The sequence below is a fragment of the Bombina bombina genome, chromosome 1 (genome assembly GCF_027579735.1).
Source record: "Bombina bombina isolate aBomBom1 chromosome 1, aBomBom1.pri, whole genome shotgun sequence".
NCBI classification, from domain to species: Eukaryota; Metazoa; Chordata; class Amphibia; order Anura; family Bombinatoridae; genus Bombina; species Bombina bombina.
In genome coordinates this window covers 89,764,444-89,785,898 of record NC_069499.1, presented here as the reverse complement: position 1 = coordinate 89,785,898, position 21,455 = coordinate 89,764,444, and the positions used below count along the sequence as shown (strand labels likewise).

At 38.8% G+C, this 21,455-nt stretch overlaps 1 protein-coding gene across 1 annotated transcript in view; it reads right to left on the bottom strand.

Moving 5' to 3' along the window:
• CLMN (calmin) overlaps positions 1-21,455 on the bottom strand; it is a 427,590-nt gene that overhangs the window by 114,810 nt on the left and 291,325 nt on the right. Inside the window, exon 4 of the mRNA XM_053697501.1 lies at positions 12,213-12,296. Within this exon, the coding sequence (XP_053553476.1) occupies positions 12,213-12,296 (84 nt within the window). The remainder of the gene's footprint in view (positions 1-12,212; positions 12,297-21,455) is intronic.

The following is a 21,455-nucleotide window of genomic DNA, read 5'->3' as shown; positions in this document are numbered from 1 at the left end:
AGTTGCAACCAAAGAACACCATACCTACTGTGAAGCATGGGGGTGGCAACATCATGCTTTAGGGCTGTTTCTCTGCAAAGGGAACAGGATGACTGATCCGTGTACATGAAAGAATGAATGGGGCCATGTATCGTGAGATTTTGAGTGCAAACCTCCTTCCATCAGCAAGGGCATTGAAGATGAAACGTGGCTTGGTCTTTCAGCATGACAATGATCCCAAACACACCGCCCGGCAATGAATGAGTGGCTTCGTAAGAAGCATTTCAAGGTCCTGGAGTGGCCTAGCCAGTCTCCAGATCTCAACCCCATAGAAAACCTTTGGAGGGAGTTGAAAGTCTGTGTTACCCAGCGACAGCCCCAAAACATCACTGCTCTAGAGGAGATCTGCATGCAGGAATGGGACAACATACCAGCAACAGTGTGTGACAACCTTGTGAAGACTTACAGAAAACGTTTGACCTCTGTCATTGCCAACAAAGGATATATAACAAAGTATTGAGATGAACTTTTGATATTGACCAAATACTTATTTTTCACCATAATTTGCAAATAAATTCTTTCCAAATCAGACAATGTGATTGTCTGGATTTGTTTCCACATTTTGTTTCCACATTGTGTATATATATATATATATATATATATATATATATATATATATATATATATATATATATATATATATATATATATATATATATATATATATATAGATAGATAGATACACATATATACATACACACATACATATACATACATACACACAGATACGTCTGTGTATGTATACATATATGTGTTAATATGTGTATTTAGTAAATACACAAATACATATGTACATATATATATATATATATATATATATATATATATACACACACACATATATACATATATATATATATACATATATATATATATATATACATACACACACACATACATATATACACGCACACACATATCTTTAGCAATGCATATGTATGTATCTCTATGTTAAAGCCCTTTGCCGGCTTTCATATCTTTGAGCCTTTATAACTTTTGTGTGCAATATTTTTTTTATATAATTTTTATTCGATAGCTACTGCCATTTTCTGTGCATCAATTCACTGTGTCTTTTTAAAATGACAACATCAATATGTCTGCAATAAAATGGAACATATATTTGACAACATAGCAACGTTTTTCAACAATCATTGGTAAAGCAAAAGCTCAAAATTGTGTTCACAACACATTATCCTGGAGCATTTTATTGTTACATTTTGCTGATACCAAATACAACCTATAACAAATTATTTTAAAAACAACCTTTAGTAGTTCACTCCCAAATCAACATCTTAAGACCGCTGCTCCATAACTAGTCCGCCTGAGGCTGCGGACATCAATCCACACGATCCTATACGATTGGACTGATTGAAACCTCCTGCTAGCGGCCAATTGGCCGCAAATCTGCAGGGGGCGGCATTGCACAAGCAGTTCACAAGAACTGCTTGTGCAATGATAAATGCTGACAGCGTATGCTGTCGGCATTCATTGATGTCTGTCGGATATGAGCCGCTGAGCGGATCATGTCAGACAGACCGATGATAAATTGGCCCCATAGACTTATTTTATTAGATGACAAAACCAAGAAGTATGAAGATTCCCTTTGGATTAGACATGGTTTTATTTTAGGAATATAAAAGGATTTCTCATACTCCAAATATATTTACTATAAACTTTCCTCTACATTTTGGAAGAAACTTGATAAGCAAATTGGTGCAAAGATGATATTGGTGGCACCTTGAGTTTTTTGTTCTCCCTAATGCATGATCAGATACTGAGGGCAAAATATAATGGCGCCTCCCACACTCTTAAATTAGCTCATAAAATGGAGCATGCAGACATCTTAGCTTCTTGCCAGCAATGATATCATTATATAATTACATCATCCCGTCTTGCCAAAAAAGTTGCCCTTTGATATTGCCCCTTAAATGGTGGGAGGAAAACTGTCCAAAATAAAGCCAAGGCAAAGAAAAATGTGTGCAGAATTGTGCCTGAGATTACCCAAATCAGAGGTTAAGAAAAAAGTGGTTTAAAGACTGTACCAGTTTCTAAAACGGAAATTTGCATAGTTGATTGAGGCTGAAACAGAGAAAAGTTCAGTCTTTCCAAATATCTTTAGGTCTATATGCTTTTAAATATTTGGCAATTTCTGTCAAAGAGTTAATACAACAAAATCCTCCTTGACCCAAAAATAAAAAACAAATAATATGAACTTCTCTGGGGGTAATAAGTTACCTTTTTGCAAATCCTAAAAACCTTTAGATTGCTGTATCACAGATACGGTCTCTAGTCTCAAGGTTTGCACAACTTTTCACTTTTTAAAGGGACAGGAAAACCCCAAAATTGCCTTTCATGATTTGGATAGAGCATACAATTTTAAACAACATACAAATTTACTTCCATTATCAAATTTGCTTCATTCTCTTGTTATCCTTTGCTGAAGGAACAGCATTAAACTACTGGCAGCAAGATGAACACATCTAGTCAGCCAATCACAAGACAAATGTGTTCAGGCACCATTTTGTAGGATGTGCGTGTATTCTTTTTCAACAAGGGATACCAAGAGAACAAAAGCACAAAAAAGAAGTGCATTTTAAAGTGTATTAAAAAGACATGCTCTATCTGAATCATGCAAGTTTAATTTTGACTTTCCTATCCCTTTAACTTTCAAAGTATTTGGCCCTTTTTTTAGATTTTTAAATAAATTTTCCAATATGTATCACAACACTCTATTGATCTGAGGTGGTGTAGTAAAGTATGAAAGGCATTTTGTTGGATGTAAAAGAGGGTATTTTAAAATGTATTGTAATTATCTAAAAACACTTCAAAAGATATAAAACTCTGTTTTGAGCTGGTTTACTGTTCAGTGAATTCTAGAGAACAAAGAAGCCAGTTTCTTGTACATGCTCAGAAGAGGCAGAATGCATAAAGTCCTCATTTTGCAAGAAAACAAGTAAGATGTTTGCTGTTTAACACAATCTGCTTTTTATGTTACTTTGATTTAATATATATAAACTTTAGTTTGAGCTCCAAGGTAGTAAACTATAAACTATATATTAGGTTACTCAATTAACCCCTACGTTACCACCAATGAGCGATGTTTCCCTTTATGAGAAATGCTTAAACTAGTTGCTTTACTAAACAAACCGGTTATGCTCCTTTACAGCTGTTGGTTCAGCCACTATATACAACAACAAACATTTATACATAATTAGAACAAACATAGATTTAAAGTGAGCAAATGCAACTGTTTGCAAAAAGTGGACTCACAAACAAGTGAGGCGGAAATTTACTTGAGCCAATTCAGATTACATTGTATTACTCTTGTTGGGCTATACATTCCTTAAAGGGACACTGAACCCAAATGTTTTCTTTTGTAATTCAGAAAGAGCATGCAATTGTAAGCAACTTTCTAATTTACTCCTATTATCAATTTTTCTTCGTTCTCTTGCTATCATTATTTGAAAAAGAAGGCATCTAAGCTTTTTTTGTTTTCAGTACTCTGGACAGCACTTTTTTATTGGTGGATGAATTTATCCACCAATCAGCAAGGACAACCCAGGTTGTTCACCAAAAATGGGCCGGCATCTAAACTTACATTCTTGCATTTCAAATAAAGATACCAAGAGAATGAAAAAAATCTGATAATAGGAGTAAATTAGAAAGTTGCTTAAAATGTCATGCTCAATCTGAATCATGAAAGAAAAATTTTGGGTACAGTGTCCCTTTAAGCAAGAAAATACTTTAGTGCCTTCTAGCATCTGAGAGTGTTTTTAATATAAATATCCTATTTTTTGTGATTTAATAAAAGTTAAGATTTAGATCCAGTTGATCCACATTTGCTACATTATAAGAAAGCTGTTTTACTATTATCAACCTTTTTCTTTAAAGCTGATAGATTAACCTGTAAACCTTTGAGTGCTACTAGTGTATTCTTTTGAAAGAGTTGGTCTCTTTCCCTCTCTTATTATCTGTTTGCATAGAAACTTAATACACAGCACCTCCTACTCAAAACATAATCGTTATATAATAAATTACATATGTAAATGGGATATTAAGGTTTAATAAAGATTTGTAGTAGTACCATTGGTACCCTTGTTGCTTATAAAACAATTTACAACAATGTGTGCCATGATTGCACAAACTGTTTGTAAATAATTTCAGTTAGAAACCTAAAAATTTTTTTATTTGATCGCATTTGGCGGTGAAATGGTGGCATGAAATATACCAAAATGGGCCTAAATCAATACTTTGGGTTGTCTACTAAAAAAAATAGTATATATATAGTTTTGATAGGTAAATATAAAAAGGCTCTATTTCTGTTTAAATGTAGTGAGGGCAAAAAGGCTAAAAATGCTCTGGTTCTTTTGGGGAAGTTTTTGTCTGAAATGCCCGGTCCTTAAGGGGTTAAATGTACTATTCAAATTATGCAATATTCAAATTGATTTATTTGTATCTATCATGTATCAATTTACTACATTTCCTACAATATGAACTACGGAATAGTATTTGTTAAATCGAATGTCGATATTCAATCTAATTATGAACATTTAAAAATTAAAGTAATATTCAAAAACGGGAAATAACATTTGATAACCGAATTTTAATGGATTTTTCATTCTTATCAACATTCGATTGTCCAAAACAAATGTCCACAGCACTATTTGTTCTACCAAAAAATTGCACTTTCCGCACATTCGACCATCCCTATAAAGGATAACTGTTTTATATACCTTTAATGCCTTAGCGATATTATTGAACGTCATAGCGATATTATTAAAATTATATTATGCATATGAAAGAGCATTGTTTATTTAGACATATGCATTCATTTTTGGTCAAATGTTAAAAAAACTAACAAAATAAAACAAAAAACTTGTTGACCAAGTAAGTTCTGTGGGGTGCAATGAGCTCGGAACCGCCCCCCCCCCCTAAAGGAGTTGTCATCTACACTTAAATGGTTAAAAAATAGATATACAACTACTCTAAAGAGACAGTAAATACCAAAAAATATTACATTACAGGACAATATGTGCCCCATGAATGTGATATTATTTTTCACCCATAAATTGGCCCTTGAAGATGTCCCCCCTCATGCTAATCTGCTCATCTGCAAAAGCATGTTTTTCTAAGGTGTCTCTTAACATGGATGGGTTGTGCAATCACTGACACTTTTAGGTGGGCGGATTAGAAAGGGGGGTTGGTGGCGTCTTCGTGGCCATTATATGGATGACAAAACAACAATAAAAAAACATAATTTATGCTTACCTGATAAATTCCTTTCTTCTGTTGTGTGATCAGTCCACGGGTCATCATTACTTCTGGGATATAACTCCTCCCCAACAGGAAATGCAAGAGGATTCACCCAGCAGAGCTGCATATAGCTCCTCCCCTCTACGTCACTCCCAGTCATTCGACCAAGAATCAACGAGAAAGGAGAAACCAAGGGTGAAGTGGTGACTGGAGTATAATTTAAAAGATATTTACCTGCCTTAAAAAACAGGGCAGGCCGTGGACTGATCACACAACAGAAGAAAGGAATTTATCAGGTAAGCATAAATTATGTTTTCTTCTGTTATGTGTGATCAGTCCACGGGTCATCATTACTTCTGGGATACCAATACCAAAGCAAAAGTACACGGATGACGGGAGGGATAGGCAGGCTCATTATACAGAAGGAACCACTGCCTGAAGAACCTTTCTCCCAAAAATAGCCTCCGAAGAAGCAAAAGTGTCAAATTTGTAAAATTTGGAAAAAGTATGAAGCGAAGACCAAGTTGCAGCCTTGCAAATCTGTTCAACAGAGGCCTCATTCTTAAAGGCCCAAGTGGAAGCCACAGCTCTAGTAGAATGAGCTGTAATTCTTTCAGGAGGCTGCTGTCCAGCAGTCTCATAGGCTAAACGAATTATGCTACGAAGCCAGAAGGAGAGAGAGGTAGCCGAAGCCTTATGACCTCTCCTCTGACCAGAGTACACGACAAACAGGGAAGACGTTTGTCGAAAATCCTTAGTTGCCTGCAAGTAGAACTTGAGGGCACGAACTACATCCAGATTGTGTAGAAGACGTTCCTTCTTTGAAGAAGGATTCGGGCACAGGGAAGGCACCACGATCTCTTGATTGATGTTCCTGTTAGTGACTACCTTAGGTAAGAACCCAGGTTTTGTACGCAGAACTACCTTATCTGAATGAAAAATCAAATAAGGAGAATCACAATGTAAAGCTGATAACTCAGAGACTCTCCGAGCCGAAGAAATAGCCATTAAAAATAACACTTTCCAAGATAACAACTTTATATCAATGGAATGAAGGGGTTCAAACGGAACTCCTTGTAGAACGTTAAGAACAAGGTTTAAACTCCATGGCGGAGCAACAGTTTTAAACACAGGCTTGATCCTAGCTAAAGCCTGACAAAAGGCCTGGACATCTGGATTTTCTGACAGACGCCTGTGTAACAAGATGGACAGAGCTGAGATCTGTCCCTTTAATGAACTAGCCGATAAACCCTTTTCTAAACCTTCTTGTAGAAAGGACAATATCCTAGGAATCCTAACCTTACTCCAGGAGTAACCTTTGGATTCGCACCAGTATAGGTATTTACGCCATATCTTATGGTAAATCCTTCTGGTAACAGGCTTCCTAGCCTGTATCAGGGTATCAATAACCGACTCAGAAAAACCACGTTTTGATAAAATCAAGCGTTCAATTTCCAAGCAGTCAGCTTCAGAGAAGTTAGATTTTGATGTTCGAATGGACCCTGTATCAGAAGGTCCTGTCTTAGAGGTAGAGACCAAGGCGGACAGGATGACATGTCCACTAGATCTGCATACCAAGTCCTGCGTGGCCATGCAGGCGCTATTAGAATCACTGATGCTCTCTCCTGTTTGATTTTGGCAATCAATCGAGGAAGCAGCGGGAAGGGTGGAAACACATAAGCCATCCCGAAGTTCCAAGGTGCTGTCAAAGCATCTATCAGAACCGCTCCCGGATCCCTGGATCTGGACCCGTAGCGAGGAAGTTTGGCGTTCTGGCGAGACGCCATGAGATCTATCTCTGGTTTGCCCCAACTTCGAAGTATTTGGGCAAAGACCTCCGGATGAAGTTCCCACTCCCCCGGATGAAAAGTCTGGCGACTCAAGAAATCCGCCTCCCAGTTCTCCACTCCCGGGATGTGGATTGCTGACAGGTGGCAAGAGTGAGACTCTGCCCAGCGAATTATCTTTGATACTTCCATCATTGCTAGGGAGCTTCTTGTCCCTCCTTGATGGTTGATGTAAGCTACAGTCGTGATGTTGTCCGACTGAAACCTGATGAACCCCCGAGTTTTTAACTGGGGCCAAGCCAGAAGGGCATTGAGAACTGCTCTCAATTCCAGAATGTTTATTGGCAGGAGACTTTCCTCCTGATTCCATTGTCCCTGAGCCTTCAGAGAATTCCAGACAGCGCCCCAACCTAGTAGGCTGGCGTCTGTTGTTACAATTGTCCAGTCCGGCCTGCTGAATGGCATCCCCCTGGACAGATGTGGCCGAGAAAGCCACCATAGAAGAGAGTTTCTGGTCTCTTGATCCAGATTCAGAGTAGGGGACAAGTCTGAGTAATCCCCATTCCACTGACTCAGCATGCACAATTGCAGCGGTCTGAGATGTAGACGTGCAAAGGGTACTATGTCCATTGCTGCTACCATTAAGCCGATCACCTCCATGCATTGAGCTACTGACGGGAGTTGAATGGAATGAAGGACACGGCATGCATTTAGAAGCTTTGTTAATCTGTCTTCTGTCAGATAAATCTTCATTTCTACAGAATCTATAAGAGTCCCCAAGAATGGAACTCTTGTGAGAGGAAAGAGAGAACTCTTCTTTTCGTTCACTTTCCATCCATGCGACCTTAGAAATGCCAGAACTAACTCTGTATGAGACTTGGCAGTTTGAAAGCTTGAAGCTTGTATCAGAATGTCGTCTAGGTACGGAGCTACCGAAATTCCTCGCGGTCTTAGTACCGCCAGAAGGGCACCCAGAACCTTTGTGAAGATTCTTGGAGCCGTAGCCAATCCGAATGGAAGAGCTACAAACTGGTAATGCCTGTCTAAGAAGGCAAACCTTAGATACCGGTAATGATCTTTGTGAATCGGTATGTGAAGGTAAGCATCCTTTAAATCCACTGTGGTCATGTACTGACCCTTTTGGATCATGGGTAAGATTGTCCGAATAGTTTCCATTTTGAACGATGGAACTCTTAGGAATTTGTTTAGGATCTTTAAATCCAAGATTGGCCTGAAAGTTCCCTCTTTTTTGGGAACCACAAACAGGTTTGAGTAAAACCCTTGTCCTTGTTCCGACCGCGGAACCGGATGGATCACTCCCATTAATAACAGATCTTGTACACAGCGTAGAAACGCTTCTTTCTTTATCTGGTTTGTTGACAACCTTGACAGATGAAATCTCCCTCTTGGGGGAGAGAATTTGAAGTCTAGAAGGTATCCCTGAGATATGATCTCTAGCGCCCAGGGATCCTTAACATCTCTTGCCCAAGCCTGGGCGAAGAGAGAGAGTCTGCCCCCCACTAGATCCGGTCCCGGATCGGGGGCCCTCGATTCATGCTGTCTTTGGGGCAGCAGCAGGTTTCCTGGCCTGCTTGCCCTTGTTCCAGGACTGGTTAGGTTTCCAGCCTTGTCTGTAACGAGCAACAGCTCCTTCCTGTTTTGGTGCAGTGGAAGTTGGTGCTGCTCCTGCTTTGAAATTCCGAAAGGGACGAAAATTAGACTGTCTAGCCTTAGCTTTGGCTTTGTCTTGAGGCAGGGCGTGGCCCTTACCTCCTGTAATGTCAGCGATAATTTCTTTCAAACCGGGCCCAAATAAAGTTTGCCCCTTGAAAGGTATATTAAGTAATTTGGACTTAGAAGTTACATCAGCTGACCAGGATTTTAGCCACAGCGCCCTACGTGCCTGAATGGCGAATCCTGAGTTCTTAGCCGTAAGTTTGGTTAAATGTACTACGGCCTCCGAAATGAATGAATTAGCTAGTTTAAGGACTCTAAGCCTGTCCGTAATGTCGTCCAGCGTAGCTGAACTAAGGTTCTCTTCCAGAGACTCAATCCAAAATGCTGCCGCAGCCGTAATCGGCGTGATGCATGCAAGGGGTTGCAATATAAAACCTTGTTGAACAAACATTTTCTTAAGGTAACCCTCTAATTTTTTATCCATTGGATCTGAAAAAGCACAGCTATCCTCCACCGGGATAGTGGTACGCTTAGCTAAAGTAGAAACTGCTCCCTCCACCTTAGGTACCGTTTGCCATAAGTCCCGTGTGGTGGCGTCTATTGGAAACATCTTTCTAAATATTGGAGGGGGTGAGAACGGCACACCGGGTCTATCCCACTCCTTAGTAACAATTTCAGTTAGTCTCTTAGGTATAGGAAAAACGTCAGTACTCACCGGTACCGCAAAGTATTTATCCAACCTACACAATTTCTCTGGTATTGCAACAGTGTTACAATCATTAAGAGCCGCTAAAACCTCCCCTAGTAATACACGGAGGTTCTCCAATTTAAATTTAAAATTTGAAATATCTGAATCCAATCTGTTTGGATCAGAACCGTCACCCACAGAATGAAGCTCTCCGTCCTCATGCTCTGCAAGCTGTGACGCAGTATCAGACATGGCCCTAGTATTATCAGCGCACTCTGTTCTCACCCCAGAGTGATCACGCTTGCCTCTTAGTTCTGGTAATTTAGCCAAAACTTCAGTCATAACAGTAGCCATATCTTGTAATGTTATCTGTAATGGCCGCCCAGATGTACTAGGCGCCACAATATCACGCACCTCCCGGGCGGGAGATGCAGGTACTGACACGTGAGGCGAGTTAGTCGGCATAACTCTCCCCTCGCTGTTTGGTGAAATTTGTTTAATTTGTACAGATTGGCTTTTATTTAAAGTAGCATCAATACAGTTAGTACATAAATTTCTATTGGGCTCCACCTTGGCATTGGAACAAATGACACAGGTATCTTCCTCTGAATCAGACATGTTTAACACACTAGCAATAAACTTGCAACTTGGTTACAATCTTATTTAACAAAAACGTACTGTGCCTCAAAGAAGCACTAAACGATTAAATGACAGTTGAATTAATGAACTGAAAAACAGTTATAGCATCAATCCTTGAAAACAACACAACTTTTAGCAAAGGTTTGTTCCCATTAGTAAAGTAACAATAATTAAATTTGAAACATAAAAATTATAGAGCAACGTTTTTAATCACAGTCAATATATAAGTCTCACAGCTCTGCTGAGAGAATCTACCTCCCTCCAAAGAAGTTTGAAGACCCCTGAGTTCTGTTAGAGATGAACCGGATCATGCAGGAAATACGAGAGTAACTGACTGGAAATTTTTGATGCGTAGCAAAGAGCGCCAAAAACGGCCCCTCCCCCTCACACACAGCAGTGAGAGAGAAACGAAACTGTCACAATTAAAACAAGCAACTGCCAAGTGGAAAAATAATGCCCAAACATTTATTCACTCAGTACCTCAGAAAATGCAAACGATTCTACATTCCAGCAAAAACGTTTAACATAATAAATACCTATTAAAAGGTTTAATGTACTTTTAACAGAGTAATTCCAGTGAAATACCATCCCCAGAATACTGAAGTGTAAAGTATACATACATGTCATTATAACGGTATGGCAGGATTTTCTCATCAATTCCATTCAGAAAATAAAAACTGCTACATACCTCAATGCAGATTCATCTGCCCGCTGTCCCCTGATCTGAAGCTTTTACCTCCCTCAGATGGCCGAGAAACAGCAATATGATCCTAACTACTCCGGTTAAAATCATAGTAAAAAACTCTGGTAGATTCTTCTTCAAACTCTGCCAGAGAGGTAATAACACGCTCCGGTGCTATTGTAAAATAACAAACTTTTGATTGAAGTTATAAAAACTAAGTATAATCACCATAGTCCTCTCACACATCCTATCTAGTCGTTGGGTGCAAGAGAATGACTGGGAGTGACGTAGAGGGGAGGAGCTATATGCAGCTCTGCTGGGTGAATCCTCTTGCATTTCCTGTTGGGGAGGAGTTATATCCCAGAAGTAATGATGACCCATGGACTGATCACACATAACAGAAGAAAGTTAAATGTCCCACTGCCCACATTTAAGGGGCACATACTGCATGGCGAGGTAAAACAATTGTTTTGAGTTTACTGTCCCTTTAACTTATGCTTTTTCTTTAAAGTGACTGTTTTTCACTTTTAAACTTCAATAATAGATTTTGTTTCCACGCTTGTGGAGGGTTCCCTTAGTATTCACCAACATAGCTGTGGTAATTGTCCTATTAGCCAGCTGGTATGTAGACTGCAGTATCACTTGTACACAAACATATCCTGATGCTTTCAGTACACAGGTAAATAGCTGCTTTTACTTCATTTGTTTTGCAAGCAAAAATAAAATGTGTTTAGCTACTACTTGTTCTAATATGCAGGTAACAAAATTGTCTGCCTTCTATGTCTCTGACAAACAATACGTCCAGGTTGTCTAGTTCTTGATCTCCTGTTCTAGTATCAATAAAGTTATTGTAAAATCCACAAGATACTGGCTCCCTGGATACAGCATTCACTGTAGGACTAAATAAGAATAAACATATTATTAAGATTAACAAAAGCCATTATATTGTAAAAGAAAAGCCGACTGCCAAACCCGATCATCTATTCTACAGCAACAAGAGCTGCCACCTTTCCAAAACCACAAAAAAAAAAAAAAAAAAAAAAAGCCTAGTCCCTTGTGTGTTGTCAACCATAGCGATGGTAAAATTAAAAGAGTGAATAGTAAACACAAGGCTGATTGCATGGAATCTGCTATTCTTGCCAATTTTTTTTTTTTTTTTTTTGTACAAGACGGCATTTAAACCTCAGAAAATCGGATTACAGAATGAAAAGTCACCATGCCCTGCTGTGCAGCAAGTCACAAAAATAAAAGCCAAGAACTGAAAGCCCTCATTTACCAGCATTAAATATTAAAAGAAAAACAAAATAATATCAAGCATTAAAAAGGTGCACAAAGCGTTTGGCTGGAACACATGAACTCATGCAGAAAGAATTCTAACAAATAAAGAAAAAGATTAAACAAGAGTGTGAGCCGCTAGTGTACATTTTAGACAAAAGAACATACTTACATTGCTGTCTTCCAAAAATTTTAACGCTTTAGCGATGTTGTTTAAACGGAATATTCGATGAGTTGAGGATTTATACTCGTGAAGCTGAAAAACAGGGCAAATTGTATTAGAAACTGAGATTTGAGCAGGTAGGATTCATAGAAAATGTCATTTTGTTTGCTGTAGCACATCTTTTGTTAACCCATTGGGGGTTAAACACATTAAAGGGATAGATAGGTCAGAAAGGAAATGTGCACGGGTGCATTTCAATGTCAAATAGAAGCATTTTTTGCAATATGCTTTCATTAGCAAATATGCTTTAAAGTGCCATAAAACATGTTGAGATCTGTGCATATCCTAAAAGGTCTAAGTTGAAAAATGGCTGGCAAGTATTTTAAAATATTTTTTAAAAATAAGCAAAATTAGGCCTAGATTTGGAGTTTGGCGGTAGCCGTGAAAACCAGCGTTAGAGGCTCCTAACGCTGGTTTTTGGCTACCGCCAGTATTTGGAGTCATTCAAAAAAGGCTCTAACGCTCACTTTTCAGCCACGACTTTTCCATACCGCAGATCCCCTTACGTCAACTGCGTATCCTATCTTTTCAATGGGATCTTTCTAACTCCGGTATTTAGAGTCGTGTCTGAAGTGAGCGTTAGAAATCTAACGACAATACTCCAGACGCAGAAAAAAAGTCAGTAGTTAAGAGCTTTCTGGGCTAACGCCGGTTCATAAAGCTCTTAACTACTGTGCTCTAAAGTACACTAACACCCATAAACTACCTATGTACCCCTAAACCGAGCCCCCCCCACATCGCCGCCACTCGATTAAATTTTTTTAACCCCTAATCTGCCGACCGCCACCTACGTTATACTTATGTACCCCTAATCTGCTGCCCCTAACACCGCCGACCCCTATATTATATTTATTAACCCCTAATCTGCCCCCCACAACGTCGCCGCCAGCTGACCTACAATAATTAACCCCTAATCTGCCGACCGCCACCTACGTTATACTTATGTACCCCTAATCTGCTGCCCCTAACACCGCCGACCCCTATATTATATTTATTAATCCCTAATCTGCCCACCTCAACGTCGCCTCCACCTGCCTACACTTATTAACCCCTAATCTGCCGAGCGGACCGCACCGCTACTATAATAAAGTTATTAACCCCTAATCCGCCTCACTAACCCTATAATAAATAGTATTAACCCCTAATCTGCCCTCCCTAACATCGCCGACACCTAACTTCAATTATTAACCCCTAATCTGCCGACTGGAGCTCACCGCTATTCTAATAAATGTATTAACCCCTAAAGCTAAGTCTAACCCTAACACTAACACCCCCCTAAATTAAATATAATTTTAATCTAACGAAATTAATTAACTCTTCTTAAATAAATTATTCCTATTTAAAGCTAAATACTTACCTGTAAAATAAATCCTAATATAGCTACAATATAAATTATATTTATATTATAGCTATTTTAGGATTAATATTTATTTTACAGGTAACTTTGTATTTATTTTAACCAGGTACAATAGCTATTAAATAGTTAAGATCTATTTAATAGCTAAAATAGTTAAAATAATTACAAATTTACCTGTAAAATAAATCCTAACCTAAGTTACAATTAAACCTAACACTACACTATCAATAAATTAATTAAATAAAATACCTATAATTATCTACAATTAAACCTAACACTACACTATCAATAAATAAATTAAATACAATTCCTACAAATAAATACATTGAAATAAACTAACTAAAGTACAAAAAATAAAAAAGAACTGTTACAAAAAATAAAAAAATATTTACAAACATTAGAAAAATATTACAACAATTTTAAACTAATTACACCTACTCTAAGCCCCCTAATAAAATAACAAAGACCCCCAAAATAAAAAAATGCCCTACCCTATTCTAAATTACTAAAGTTCAAAGCTCTTTTACCTTACCAGCCCTGAACAGGGCCCTTTGCGGGGCATGCCCCAAGAAATTCAGCTCTTTTGCCTGTAAAAAAAAACATACAATACCCCCCCCCAACATTACAACCCACCACCCACATACCCCTAATCTAACCCAAACCCCCCTTAAATAAACCTAACACTAAGCCCCTGAAGATCTTCCTACCTTGAGTCGTCTTCACCCAGCCGAGCCAAATTCTTCATCCAAGCAGAGCAAGAAGAGGTCCTCCATCCGGTAGAAGTCTTCATCCAAGCGGGCAGAAGAGGTCTTCCATCCGATTGAAGTCTTCATCCAAGCGGCATCTTCTATCGTCATCCATCCGGAGCGGAGCGGCAGCATCCTGAAGACCTCCAACGCAGAACATCCATCCTGGCCGACGACTGAACGATGAATGACGGTTCCTTTAAATGACGTCATCCAAGATGGCGTCCCTCGAATTCCGATTGGCTGATAGGATTCTATCAGCCAATCGGAATTAAGGTAGGAATATTCTGACTCCATCAGCCAATCAGAATTTTCCTACCTTAATTCCGATTGGCTGATAGAATCCTATCAGCCAATCGGAATTCGAGGGACGCCATCTTGGATGACGTCATTTAAAGGAACCGTCATTCGTCGTTCAGTCGTCGGCCAGGATGGATCCGCTCCGGATGGATGACGATAGAAGATGCCGCTTGGATGAAGACTTCAATCGGATGGAAGACCTCTTCTGTCCCGCTTGGATGAAGACTTCTACCGGATGGAGGACCTCTTCTTGCCCCGCTTGGATGAAGACTTCTACTGGATGGAGGACCTCTTCTTGCTCCGCTTGGATGAAGAATTTGGCTCGGCTGGGTGAAGACGACTCAAGGTAGGAAGATCTTCAGGGGCTTAGTGTTAGGTTTATTTAAGGGGGGTTTGGGTTAGATTAGGGGTATGTGGGTGGTGGGTTGTAATGTTGGGGGGGGGTATTGTATGTTTTTTTTTTACAGGCAAAAGAGCTGAATTTCTTGGGGCATGCCCCGCAAAGGGCCCTGTTCAGGGCTGGTAAGGTAAAAGAGCTTTTAACTTTAGTAATTTAGAATAGGGTAGGGCATTTTTTTATTTTGGGGGGCTTTGTTATTTTATTAGGGGGCTTAGATTAGGTGTAATTAGTTTAAAATTGTTGTAATATTTTTCTAATGTTTGTAAATATTTTTTTATTTTTTGTAACTTAGTTCTTTTTTATTTTTTGTACTTTAGTTAGTTTATTTAATTGTATTTATTTGTAGGAATTGTATTTAATTTATTTATTGATAGTGTAGTGTTAGGTTTAATTGTAGATAATTATAGGTATTTTATTTAATTAATTTATTGATAGTGTAGTTTTAGGTTTAATTGTAACTTAGGTTAGGATTTATTTTACAGGTAAATTTGTAATTATTTTAACTATTTTAGCTATTAAATAGTTCTTAACTATTTAATAGCTATTGTACCTGGTTAAAATAAATACAAAGTTACCTGTAAAATAAATATTAATCCTAAAATAGCTATAATATAAATATAATTTATATTGTAGCTATATTAGGATTTATTTTACAGGTAAGTATTTAGCTTTAAATAGGAATAATTTATTTAAGAAGAGTTAATTAATTTTGTTAGATGTAAATTATATTTAACTTAGGGGGGTGTTAGTGTTAGGGTTAGACTTAGCTTTAGGGGTTAATACATATATTAGAATAGCGGTGAGCTCCAGTCGGCAGATTAGGGGTTAATGTTTGAAGTTAGGTGTCGGCGATGTTATGGAGGGCAGATTAGGGGTTAATACTATTTATTATAGGGTTAGTGAGGCGGATTAGGGGTTAATAACTTTATTATAATAGCGGTGCGGTCCGCTCGGCAGATTAGGGGTTAATAAGTGTAGGCAGGTGGAGGCGACGTTGGGGGCGGCAGATTAGGGGTTAATAAATATAATATAGGGGTCGGCGGTGTTAGGGGCAGCAGATTAGGGGTACATAGGGATAATGTAAGTAGTGGCGGTTTACGGAGCGGCAGATTAGGGGTTAATAATAATATGCAGGGGTCAGCGATAGCGGGGGCGGCAGATTAGGGGTTAATAAGTGTAAGGTTAGGGGTGTTTAGACTCGGGGTACATGTTAGAGTGTTAGGTGCAGACGAAGGAAGTGTTTCCCCATAGCAAACAATGGGGCTGCGTTAGGAGCTGAACGCGGCTTTTTTGCAGCTCAAACAGCCCCATTGTTTCCTATGGGGGAATCGTGCACGAGCACGTTTTTGAAGCTGGCCGCTTCCGTAAGCAACTCTGGTATCGAGAGTTGTATCGGCGTTAAATATGCTGTACGCTCCTTTTTTGGAGCCTAACGCAGCCATTCTGTGGACTCTCAATACCAGAGTTATTTTAAAGGTGCGGCCAGAAAAAAGCCAGCGTTAGCTACGCGGGTCGTTACCGACAAAACTCGAAATCTAGCCGTTAGTTAGTTACAAAGCCATGCTGTCTGGAGTAGTCTGATCCACCACCCCTTATCAGTGTTTAGCATCAGAAACACAGGCATTGTATTTTACAGCAGCTTATTTGCTTTAGGCATGCTCCAGTAGATAATGATTGTTAGAGTCTTGCATTCTACCAAATCAAAGGTGGACATAGATACAGCCATAAAAGAAATTGTGTGGGGGGAGTTAGAGCTGTACAATTCGGAAACTTAAAAGAAAAGGTTAATGGCGAAGCACTGCAGTATAATTTGTAGGTGAAGTAATTAAAGTACATATTATATTTCTTCTCTATCCCAATTTGTTTCATGTCCCTTTAAGTAAAAGTTACTGTTTTTCTGCAGCCTACGCACATATCCTGTAAGGGTCGTGCACCAGTATTCAAACACCTCACCTTCTCAGAGAATTGGTGGTGGTGCGTATTCCTTCTAAATACATAATTTGTGTCATACAAGCCACCACTGACTCTCTGAGAAGGTGAGGTGTTTGAATGCTAGTGCACAGCCCTCACAGGATATGTGCGTATGCCACGGAAAATCTGTAATAACTTTTACTAGAAGCATTTTTGCTAATGAAAGTACATTGCAAAAATGTTTATTTTTCATATTGAAATGCATCATAACAATTTTATTACACTTAAAGCGATATTAAAGTAAACATTAAACTTAAATGATTCAGATAGAGCAAATTATTTTAAACATCTTTTCAATTTACTTCTGCTATCAAATCGACTTTAGTCTCTTGCTAACATTTATTGAAAAGCATACTTAGGTAGGGCCAGGAGTATGCATGTGTCTAAGGCACTATATGGCAGCAGTGGTTGTAACAATGTTATACATTGTTCAGCACTAGAGGGCAACGTAGCAAATATTGGTGCAATCACTGCTATAAGTATTGCTCAAGACACGTGCACGCTCATGAGGATACCTATATATGCTATTCAACAAAAAATACAAAGAAAATAAAGTTAATTTGATAAGACAAGTGAGCTGAACAGTTTACTTGCTCTTTCAAGCTTTGACTTATATATCCTTTTAATAAAACACAAATTGCATTTTGGGTTTTTACATTTGGAAAACTGGATCCATTATTGAAGTAGAACCATTTTTAAGTTATTTAAATCAAGATTCTAAAGAGTGACTTGTGGGTTCCAGTTATCTGAGCTGCTCTTATAGAGAGAGTGCCTGTGTGTATTCTTAGTTCAGTAGTGTTGTAGTGTGGTGTTAACTCTTGTATAAACTTATTGTAGATATTTCTCACTATGCTATCTGTAAGAGTGAAATGTTACTTTTGTAAGTTTATTGTGTGTGTATTCACAGTTGTGTGTTACAAGAAATTACAAAAAAAATTTTTTTTTTGCTGAACTGAAAAGAGATCCTAATAGTCAGGGACAGAGCTCTGGTGTGGTATGGCCAAGTAGTTACAAGTTGTTACTGGGGTGTCTGGGGCAGAGGTGGTGGCAGGGCCGGTGCTAGGATTTTTGGTTGCACAGGCAAAGATACATTTTGCCGCCCCCACCCCAAAAACAATGTTTTTAGAAAAGCTACTTATACAACCTTATTGCTAGACAGCATCTCACAGAGCCACACAACTGCACATCATGTCACACATTGTGTTACACCTTTAAGGTATGATTTAACTAGGAAGTGGAGTGCAATATGTATAGACAGGCAGCACAACACTGCACAGCACCACATGACGACAGATTGACAAACGAACAACAAAACAACATGGGGTCTATGCATAGCACATTTCTACAACAAGGTAACAGTTAAACAAATAGGAGCAGAATTACATACATTCTTACATAGGTGCACAATATGGCACTGCTAGCAAGGTGAGTTACACAACATGCCACTACACACCTTACACAGCAGTATAGCATGACCAGTGGTGGCTGGGGACATTTTGAGTTAGTGGGGCACCTAGACTCCTAACGGACTTAACCCTGAATGTGATATCCCACCCCATACCTTCAATATGGACTACACAAAAAAAACAAAATTTATGCTAACCTAACAATTTTTTTTTTTCCGGAATAGTGGGTCTACGACGTCCTTAATTACTGTTGGGAATATCACTCCTGGTCAGTAGGAGAAGGCAAAGAGCACCACAGCCACAGTTAAACATCAATCCCCTTCCCACAAACCCCAGTCATTTGACCGAAGGGTAATGGAAAAAGGAGCAAAACAAAGGTGTAGAGGTGCCTGAGGTTTAGTAAAAAATAACTGTCTTAAATAAAAAGGGTGGGGTCATGGACTCACAATATCCGGAAATAAATAAATTTATCAGGTAAGCATACATTTTGTTTTCTTTCTTAAGGTATGGTGAGTCCACAACGTCCTTAATTACTGTTGGGAACCAATACCCAAGCTAGAGGACACAGATAACTAGGGAGGGAAAACAAGACAGGCAGACTTTAACAGAAGGCACCACCGCTTGAAGAACCTTTCTCCATAAAGAAGCTTCAGCCGAGGTAAAAGTATCAAAATGTGGAAAATTTGGAAAAAGTATGCATAGAAGACCAAGTTGCAGCCTTGCAAATCTGCTCCACAGAAGCTTCATTTTTGAAAGCCCAAGAAGAGGAAACGGCCCTTGTGGAATGAGTTGTAATTCTCTCAGGAGGCTGCTGACCAGCCGTCTCATAAGCAAAACGAATTATACTTCTCAACCATAGTGAAAGAGAAGAAGCAGTAGCTTTCTGACCCTTACGTTTTCCAGAGAGAGAAACAAATGAACAGGGCAGAAGACTGGCGAAAATCCTTAGTCGCCTGTAGATAGAATTTCAAAGCATGCACAACATCCAGGTTGTGCAACAAACGTTCCTTATGAGAAGAAGGATTAGGACATAGAGAAGGCACAACAATTTCCTGATTAATATTTCAATCTGAAACCACTTTAGGAAGAAAACACAACTTTGTACAAAGAACTGCCTTATCAGCATGAAAAATAAGATGAGGCGAATCACACTGCAAAGCCGAGCGTTCCGAAACTCTCCGAGCAGAAGAGATGGCAAAAAGAAACAAAACCTTCCAAGATAACTACTTAATATCTTTGGAATGCATTGGCTCAAACGGAGCCTGTTGCAAAAATTTAAGAACTTGGTTAAGGCTCCAAGGAGGAGCAACAGACTTAAACACAGGCCTGATTCTGACCAGAGCCTAACAAAAGGATTGAACATCCGGCACATCCGCCAGACGTTTGTGTAACAAAACAGACAAAGCAGAAATCTGACCTTTCAGAGAACAGACTGACAATCCCTTCTCCAGACCTTCCTGGAGAAAAGACAAAATCCTAGGAATCCTAACCCTACTCTAAGGATTGCCCTTGGATTCACACCAATAAAGATATTTACGCCATACCTTATGGTAAATCTTTCTGTGTAATAATCTTCAAAGTTCGGTCTGGAACAGGAAAAACCTCCGTAGAGGAAGGAACATCAAAGTAACTATTAAGTTACTAGATTTCTTAGGGTTGACAACGACAGGGGTATCCGAGTCATCCAAAGTAGCCAAAACCTCCTTTAACAATACACAAAGGGGTTCAAGCTTAAAGGACCAGTCAACACTGTAGATTTTTGCATAATCAACAAATGTATGATAAGAAGACAATGCAATAGCACTTAGTCTGAACTTCAAATGAGTAGTAGATTTTTGTTAAATAAATTGCAAAGTTCTGTTTATTTCCACTCCCCCTGTATCATGTGACAGTCATCAGCCAATCACAAATGCATATACGTATATGCTGTGAATTCTTGCACATGCTCAGTAGGAGTTGGTGACTCGACTTGAGTGTCCCTTTAAATCTGAAGGATACAACTTCAGCCTCTGATGAAGGAATTATACTGTCCGAATCTGAGATTTCATCCTCAGAAGCTCCCGACGTATCTTCCTCATCAGCTTTATGAGAAACAGCAACTTGGGAAGCAGTTCTTGGATCAGAAACCTTACTCTCTGAATCTCTCATTTTCCTCTTGGGTTTTCCCTTTAAAGGGACATGAGACCTACAATTTTTATTTCATGATTTAGAAAGAGAATGCAATTTTAAACATCTTTCTAATTTACTTCTATTATCTAATTTGTTTTATTCTCTTGATATTCTTTGCTGAAAAGCTTATCTAGATATGCTCAGTAGCTGCTGATTGGTTGCTGCACATAGAAGCCTCGTGTGATTGGCTCACCATGTGCATTGCTTTTTCTTCAACTAAGGATATCTAAAAAATGAAGCAAAATAAATAATAGAACTTAATTGTAATGTTGTTTAAATTTGTATTCTCTATCTGAATCATGAAAGAAAGATTTTGGGTTTAGTGGCCCTTTAACTTTGGAAAGGAAGCTAATGCTGCAGATACCGCTTAAGATAACTGGGCAGCAATCTATGCTTGCAAATATACCCCTCCAAGAGCTATAGAGAAACCGCAGGGCACTGCATGTGATGCCATAGAGGCTTGAGGACGTTATAGGAGAAAACTGTGGTAACACCTGAACAGCATCATCCTGAGAGACATTAGGCTCAGTACAAAAAAAAAAAAATTCTTTACACTGCAGAGTTTTATTAACACTGGAAGAACAAAATTGTATAGGGGAAGCAATTTGCGCTTCTAAACACAAAAGGCATGAGTTCAACAGAACAGGCTCTTGCTCCAGATCAGACATGTTGAAAAACAAACAGGATTTCCACTTGAAGAAAAAAACGTTAGTGCCAAAAAAAATTGTGCCCACTTCAGCTTAGAGTATCACCCACAGAAATAAACAAAAGTTAAACAGAGCGAAGATACGCTACAAACAATACCCTCAGGAAACTCCACACCTCAGTCTCGACTGAGGCGCC